The 8490-nt window shown below is 42.9% G+C and overlaps 1 protein-coding gene across 1 annotated transcript; it reads right to left on the bottom strand.

The window, feature by feature from the left end:
* Positions 1-6667: 6667 nt before the first annotated feature.
* On the bottom strand, positions 6668-8455 carry LOC118408994 (mammalian ependymin-related protein 1-like; the record flags this gene model as incomplete). Its single annotated transcript, XM_035809859.1, is given in 4 exon segments — positions 6668-7063; positions 7488-7575; positions 7762-7945; positions 8386-8455. Coding segments are annotated over 4 exon segments (409 nt in total), but the record flags the coding sequence as incomplete, so codon positions are not given.
* Between the last annotated feature and the right edge of the window lie 35 nt (positions 8456-8490).

Below are 8490 nucleotides of genomic sequence, written 5' to 3'. Positions count from 1 at the left end.
GAATGTCATGTACTATGTGTTATCAGGGCCTCACTGTAAAGCAGTGTGTAAAGCACTGAGTTGAGCCACCCTGGTTAAAGAAAACAGAATAAAAAAAGCCAGAATCTAACGTCTGTTGAATAGGGATTCCTCTTCCGCGACAGCTATTCTCTACATTAGAGAACACATAACCCCATATCTGCATTACGCAACATCTGCTTGGCAATATCCAATTACGGCAAGGCCTAACGCGCAGATAACTTAGACCTGAACCAATATAAGGAAGGGCGTAGGGGTGATTTCTGAAATTATTACATTGATTATAACAACAGCTACCCCGAAATAAAAACAACGTGCATCATCGCGCAACTAATTGAAGACGACATGCCAAACTACATACGAATACGAATACAGACACGAACACTCATCACGGCCACCAACAACAATACCCTGTCGTTGGAGGTTACCTTCCCAGAGTAATTGCGTCACAGAGTATGTTACCCGCGGTCACTTGTTATTTTCTGGGACCGGTAACCCCCAATACTTGTTGATGCTTGCCAAGTGCTCATTTTCTCATTTGTCCAAACACCGGTCTACTGATTTTTTTCATGTTCGTTTTTTCCGTTTCGTACCGGCACGACATAACTTACATGTACCGTACCCACTACTTCCAAGTAGTGCCCCTACCACTAGTAGTGCCAATACCCCCAGAAGTGTCAATACCCCGACCTGTAATATCAGTTCTCACCGTAGTGTCCATACCCCTGTAGTGTCTGATTTGTACCCCCTGTAGTATTCATATCCCTGTAGTGACTGATTTGTACCCCCTGCAGTGTCCATACTCCCACAGTACTGTAGTGTCTGATCTGTATCCCCTGTGGTGGCCGTACCCGCTATAGTGTCTGGTTAGCACCTCCGTAGTACATGTATATACGTACCTCCTGTAATGCCCATTCATTCTGTAGTGTCCGTACCCCCAGTAGTGTCTGTACCCCTAGTAGTGTCCGTATCTCCCTTTATATTCGTTCTCCCAGTAGTGTCTATACCCTCTGCGCTGTCTGATCTGTACCACCGTTTTGTGTGAGTTGTATGTTTTCTCGTATTATGAACAGATAAGAACACTAGAAAGGCCGACATTTGCTTAGGAGCAAATTTGTAAATCTGCTAGATTTGTAACTAATCACGCAAAGGTTACCATTGTACAATGCTATGCTCCAACAAACGAGCGTGACGACATCCACAAAGACACCTTCTACGAACAGCTACAAGACCTAGTCGACAAGACCCCCCGTCATGACATCCTTGTCATCATGGGAGATATGAATGCACAGATTGGGGGAAGCAGAGAGGGTTTTGAACACACCTTGGGTCCGCACGCCTTTGGAAATCGCACAGACAACGGGGACAGATATATACAGTTTTGCTCAATGAACAATATGAAGATTGGCTCATCACTTTTTGAGCACAAAGACATCTACAAGATAACTTGGTTGTCTAATGACCACAAAACGAGGACACAGATTGACCATATAGCGATTGGTCCAAGATGGAGGACCCCATGTCTACAGGATGTTCGGGTGTATAGAGGAGCGGATGTCGGCAGCGATCACTACCTTTCTATTGCAAAAATGAAGATCAGACTAAAGAAACAAAAGAAGAAGACATCACTTCCGAAACGGTTCGACACCAGCAAACTGAAAGACCCTGCAACTGAAGAGAAGTTCGAGACCTCTCTGAGGAACCGGTTCTCTGTCCTAGCAGACCCTCCCCCAGGGTCAACAGTATGGTGGGATGAGCTGAAGGAGGCAATGACTACAGCGGGGAAAGAAGTCTTGGGTTACAAGAAATCCCTCCGAGAAGCTTGGATCAGCGACCACACATGGAAGTTAATAAGTGACAGAAAAGCCCTACACCAGAAGAGGCATAGGGATAAGCCAGGTAACAACACTGTTCACCAGGAGTACATGGGGAAGAACAGGGAAGTGAAGCGCAGTGCCCAGAGAGACAGACGGGAGTGGATGGATAGACAGGCGGAAGAAGCGGAAGGTGCAGCAGCTCGTAATGACATGCGAACTGTATACCAGATAGCCAAGAAGATCACTGGCAACTCCAAAACCCACTCTGGCCCAGTCAAGGCAAAGGACGGAACTCTATTGTCGAAAGGGGAGGACAAACTTGACAGGTGGGCAGAACACTTCAAGGAAGTCCTCAACCGCCCGGAACCTGCGTCCCCACCGACAGTCTTCGACGAGCCATCACTTTCCCTACCCATTGACACAGGGGACTTCACAGAAGCTGAGGTACAGGAAGCCATCAAGACCCTGAAGAACACAAGTCTCCAGGTATGGATGGCATTACTGCGGAGATGCTCAAAGCAGGGGGTGAATCTGTTGTTAATGGATGAGCCAACTTTGTAATCGGGCCTGGAATTCAGGTGAAGTGCCGGAGGACTGGAAGAATGGAGCAGTTGTGTGCATCCCAAAGAAGGGCAACCTGGCAGAATGTGACAACTGGAGGGGAGTGACGCTTCTTTCCATACCGGGAAAGGTGTATACTGCATGCATCCTGAACCGTATGAGAGATGCAGTAGACAAGGTCCTACGAGAACAACAAGCTGGATTCCGCCCAAAGAGGTCCTGTGCAGAACAGATATTCACCCTTCGACGTATCATCGAGAATTGTACAGAACTGCAAACTCCACTGGCCATTAGTTTCATTGACTTCTCCAAGGCATTTGATAGCATCCACAGACCATCACTCTGGAATATCATGTATGTCTACGGCATCCCAAGTAAACTCATCTCCGCAATCAGACAAATATACACCAACTCAAAATGCTGCGTGCGGACGGGTGAGGGATACAGCGGATGGTTTGAGGTGGTAAGCGGGGTCCGACAAGGATGCATGCTGTCTCCAATTCTTTTTGCCATGGCGATAGACTGGGTCCTTGCAACAGCAACAGAGGGGAAAGGGATTCAGTGGATACAGAACACAAAGTTAGCAGATCTTGACTTTGCTGATGATATAGCTGCTCTAGCAGACCGCACACAGGACCTACAACCCCTAGTGGAGGACATAGGCTTATCTGCAGGCAGTATTGGACTCACCATTAGTGCCAAAAAGACCAAGAACATGTTAGTAGGGACGCACCCCCCTCCCACAAGTGTGATCATTGACAACAATGAAGTGGAAGTGGTGGAGAACTTTACTTACTTAGGCAGCTCCATGAACAACAGAGGGGACATGGACAAGGAACTAGACTGCAGGCTAGGGAAGGCCTCAGCTGCTTTCAACCAGCTTGGCAAGCTGTGGTCTAGCAAGAAGCTCTCCCTGGGAACTAAACTGCGATTCTACAACAGCAATGTTCTCTCTACCCTACTTTATGGATGCGAAACATGGCACATGAAGTCAAGCCAAGAAAAGAAACTAGATGTCTTCGACAATAAATGCCTAAGGAAGATACTAGGCATCAGATGGGATGACTTCATACCCAACACTGAAGTAAGAGCTAGGACCAGCCAAAAACCAGTGTCTGTGACAATCCGAAAGCGGCGCTTGAGCTGGTTGGGCCATGTCATGAGACTCTCACCAGACAGACTGGCATACCAAGTTATGCACTGGGCACCACGGGGAAAGAGACGTAGAGGTCGCCCCAGGATGAATTACAGGCACACCATCGAGAGAGACCTACAAACAGCTAACATCAACTGGAGGGATATACAGAGGATAGCTGCCGACAGAGCTTGCTGGGCCAACCTGACTGCCTCATGTGTCGGACGACACGGGAGCCCCTAAGTCTAAGTAAGTAAGTAAATACAGCATATTGCAATCCATCTTCATCCTTGAAAAAATCCCAAAATTCAACAATTTGAAGTAATGTTTGCTCAAAGGGAAAATGAAGTACTGTGGGCACTTGTCCTACACACCTTCATGCCGAATTATAGGTCATTTGGTTTCAATATAAGGGCATAGGAGCCAAAAATATACATTTTTTAGTTAAAAATGGCTACAAATCCCAAAATAACTCATTTCATAAGTGCTCTATGAAGAAAGTGTTGATGGGGTCCTGTTGTCATATGTCCAATTTACCTTTGTACCAAATTTCAGGTCATTTGGTTTACAAACAAGGGCATAGAAGCCAAAAATATACATTTTTAGTCAAAAATGACTGAAAACCCCCAAATAACTAATTTTTGAAGTGATCTATGAAGAAAGTGTCAATGGGGTCCTGTGAGCATATATTCAATGCACCTCTGTACCAAATTTCAGGTCATTTGGTTTCTATACAAGGGCATAGGAGCAAAAAATATACATTTTTAGTCAAAAATGGCCAAAAACCCTGAAATAACTCATTTTTTTGAGTAAACAATGAATAAAGCGTTGATGGGATTCTGTGGTCATATGTCAAACGCACCTATGTACCAAATTTCAGGTCATTTGGTTTTAATACAAGGGTATAGGAGCCAAAAATATACATTTTTAGTCAAAAATGGCCAAAAACCCTAAAATAACTCATTTTTGAAGTAATATATGAAGAAAGTGTTGATGGTTTTCTGTGCTCATATGTCCAATGCACCTCTGTACCAAATTTCAGGTCATTAGCTTGTAATACCAGGGCACAGGGGCCCAAAATATACATATTTTGTCTAAAAATGACCAAAAACCCTAAATATCATAAATTCTAAGGCCTCTATCAAGAAAGTGAAAAAAACGTCTGGGGGTATTTGCTATTTCTACCACTCTGCCAAATTTCAGCTCATTTGGCCAAAAAATGAAAAAATTAATCCCATTTGAAGATTTGACAGGAGGAGAGACAAAGAAAAAGCAATATATTGCAATCCCATACTATGTATGGATTGCAATATAAATACCAACATCCCAAATTAATCCGAAATTGAATTTTCCAAATATGCCTCTGTACAAAAATGGACTGTTCCAAATATACCCCCATACTAAATGGACCCAAAATACTCCTCTCCAATCCCTAGCGTGAAAGCTACATCCATGCCGAATTTCAGGTCATTTGGTTTAAATACCAGGGTACAGGAGCAAAAAATATACATTTTTGGTCTAAAAATGGCCAAAAATCGCAAAAATGTAACCATAAGAACGTAGTGTCTGCAAATGGCATGAATAAAGTCCTATTTATATATGTAAAAGGCATCCCGACACCAAATTTCAGGTCATTTGGTTTAATTACCAGGGCACAGGAGCCAAAAAATGCACATTTTTTTCTAAAAATTACCATAAAATCCCCAAATTAACCATTTTGAAGTGATGTATGCAAAAAGCACAAATGAATTCCTGTGACCATATGTCATAACTTTGTCCAGTTATGAAAATGATGAAATTACAGAATTTCCTATCAGATATCTGTTACTTTCTGACTGTTTCTGTAGGCCACAGATAGTGTGTGATGGGCGAGATTACATGTAAGCGTTGTTCATAGGTCAAAACGGCCGTTGTCATGGCAACCAGTGGCCACCACTTGACCCCAAACTTACCTTTTTTGTATGATTAGATAAAGGCATCACAATCTTGAAAAAGATCGATATTTTGACTTTGATCACTTGTTTTTCCTACAGACAGAGCCTTTAAGATTACCCATGATGCATTGCGATATCAGAGTGAATGGTAAAATGCCTGCAGGGGTATAATTCTTAAAACACTTATAACTCCTGATAGAATTGAAGGATTTTCTTGATTTAAAGCCCAAAATGTAGGGAATGATGTGACCAATTAACAAAACTAATTATAAGAGACCCCATAGGTAGCCCGGATAAATGCCTGATGTTGGAAAGTAAACAATGCATTTTCTACACAGAAATTACCCCAAAAATCGTAGTTTCAAGACTCATAACTTCCTAACGACACTGAGTATCGCCAAAATATTGATTATTTTGTGATTCCCAAGGCTTCTTTTATCTATGAATGTATTTTCACAGAAAATTGTTGATGTTTGATATTTTGTCCTGGTCTTTTGTATTTCGCCCCCAAAACCGATGTTCATTCTGATGACGTCATTTGGTCACGTGATTACAATAAGAAAGCTGTACATAAAAGCTTGTTATTATACATAAGAATAAACTTTAGTTATTGCAGATTCAAAAAATCCATAGTAGCTCTGGTCCCTCTCGGTGGTACAAAAAATCGTCCTGGCCCATGGACTATAGGTACTCTTTGGTAATACATGAATAAGAGTTTACGTCTTGTATAAAGGCATGGTTATTTGGGGAAGGGATGTGTTCGTGGAACTCTAGTTGTGTTTGTTTTTCTCTCCAGGCAGATCTCTCTAGGCCAAACAGTATTCATATGATTGGCCAACAGATGACAGTTTCGGTCCATGAATACTGTATTGCCAACGAAAGATCTGCTTGGCGATTATGTTTAGTTATGTGTTAGAGGTGGGTATGTAGGTTTGGACGATTTGCAGTGAGCATTGTATTGTAATGGGCAAGAAGTTGCGATACAGGTACCGGTCTCCATTCATTCATGAGCCAGCATCAGCAACCTACGCTATACACTTGTTCGCTTCAGCTGAGCCTCTAGTCATCCACCGCCTATGGCTCGGAATTAGTGCATAGGGATGTTGAGGCTTTTGGAACCAGTCAGGCCCAAAGCATTATTAAGACCGGCCTAACCCATACTGTGACAGAGAGACACCAATTCATTTCACATCACAGCAATGTCGTACCATAAAAAATGTAATTCACAACCATTTTATTGTATAAGGTCCAAATACTTTTCAGCTATCCTGAGATTACTGTCACATTAGTAAAACGAAAGAGATAGAGTGAAAATATTTTATATTTGCCAGCAAGTCATCACGGTGACGAGGGAAAGAACAATCATTTATAGAAGCATGAAACGTTTACAGAACAATCCACATCGAACGTAAAATTACATCACGTTGATGTTCATGAACGTAAAAACAGCAGAATTTACAATGAAAACTGATTCTGTTATGTAATGGAATCTGTGTAGACTTCACGACAAGCTAACGCGGGTAGTAACTAACTACATGCATTCTCTCGGTGGGATGAAGACGTTTGGGTCGGAGATGCCGGCTGTCACGTCAAAGAAGCTGAAAATGAACAAAATGCGTAAGTCATACTTCATCAGCATTTGCATTACTCTGACATATTCTCACCGCCATTCAGTCACTGTACTTAGGTTATAACTACAGCGAGGACAAGGCCATGGCTTCCATGCTTTCCGTGGTAAAACATGATAAACACTGGAAAAAGATCTATTACAGAAAACAATACTACGAGCACAATGCCTTTGCTACGTTTAACCTTTGAGCGTCCCCAGTTGCCTGTCCAATGGATTACATAGTGTTTATCATTGATGATAAGTCCATCGGTTGCTCCTAGCCCAGCTGAGCTCTTACAACATGATAGGAGTAGAAGGCGGGTTCAAGGTATTTAATGGCCACATGGTTGTTTGACAATTTAATTGTCATGTGAGCAATGTGGACACTTCAGCTTGATATACACACTACTTACAATGTAGAGACAAGGCCAGTGCGGTTGCTGTAGAATTCCTCTTGGATGGGAATGCACCCCTCCACGGTGTAGACACCAAAGTACTTGTCTAGATGTTCAAAACACAGGAGCAGGTTATATATAGTAAGCGCAAACTGGTATCTCAAGACTGCCGAGATAGGATCCGTTATAAATGTGTTGTACATGTACTGACATCATGTGGGTAAATGGAAATGATGGAAATAGAGAGCGGACAGAAACGTTGTAAGTGTGTTCACGAAGAACAAAGTCTAACCTCCGTCCTCAAAGGTATTGGACCAAAGCTCCGTCAGCACGCCTGCCCCTGGCACCGCGCCGGTCCCGATGTAACTTTCACCCAGGAAGGTGGAGTTCGGGGGGACTTGGAAGGGACGCCAGGCGTTGGACATCTCCCTCTTCTGACACTCCTTCGTCTTCAGGTTAAGACGGTACTCAGTGCCCTGTAATAGAAATGTCGTAGCCAGGGTTAAGGAATTACGTTTGACACCAAGGCTGACAGATCGACATGAAGGTTGATATCCATTCGAATTTGAAAGTTGGTCCTGAGGAGTTTCGCCTGAAGGCAATACATACCTACATTGGACCATTCAGGTCATTAATTGACAATAGAAATACTTTGGTACTATCATTATACCTTGTGCCTCCCACAAAAAAGTAACAAAGATGCTACTGACTAGTAACTAACAAAGGAGAAATATGATTGTAATTCATACCCTTAATAAGCACTTAAGAGTGCGCATACGATCAGTCCCCGTTCATCTAGTATTAGGTACTTAATGATATCGCAACAAGGCAATAAAATATTTCGGCCACCGGAACATGTTACTTTCAGTGTCTATTATATTCAGGCCCATTTTTATTTTAGCTTTATCACACGTACAGGCTCGGTGTTGTGAATGTACAGCACATCGTAGAACTCTTTGTCCTCAAGTAGGTTGACTTCCTCGATCCTGCGCACGCGCCTGTGGTGGCGTCGTAGGACATC

Source organism: Branchiostoma floridae, unplaced genomic scaffold, assembly GCF_000003815.2.
Source record: "Branchiostoma floridae strain S238N-H82 unplaced genomic scaffold, Bfl_VNyyK Sc7u5tJ_739, whole genome shotgun sequence".
In the NCBI taxonomy this organism is placed as follows: Eukaryota; Metazoa; Chordata; class Leptocardii; order Amphioxiformes; family Branchiostomatidae; genus Branchiostoma; species Branchiostoma floridae.
Note: the sequence above shows the minus strand (reverse complement) of the source record. Positions and strands in the feature narration are given on the sequence as shown.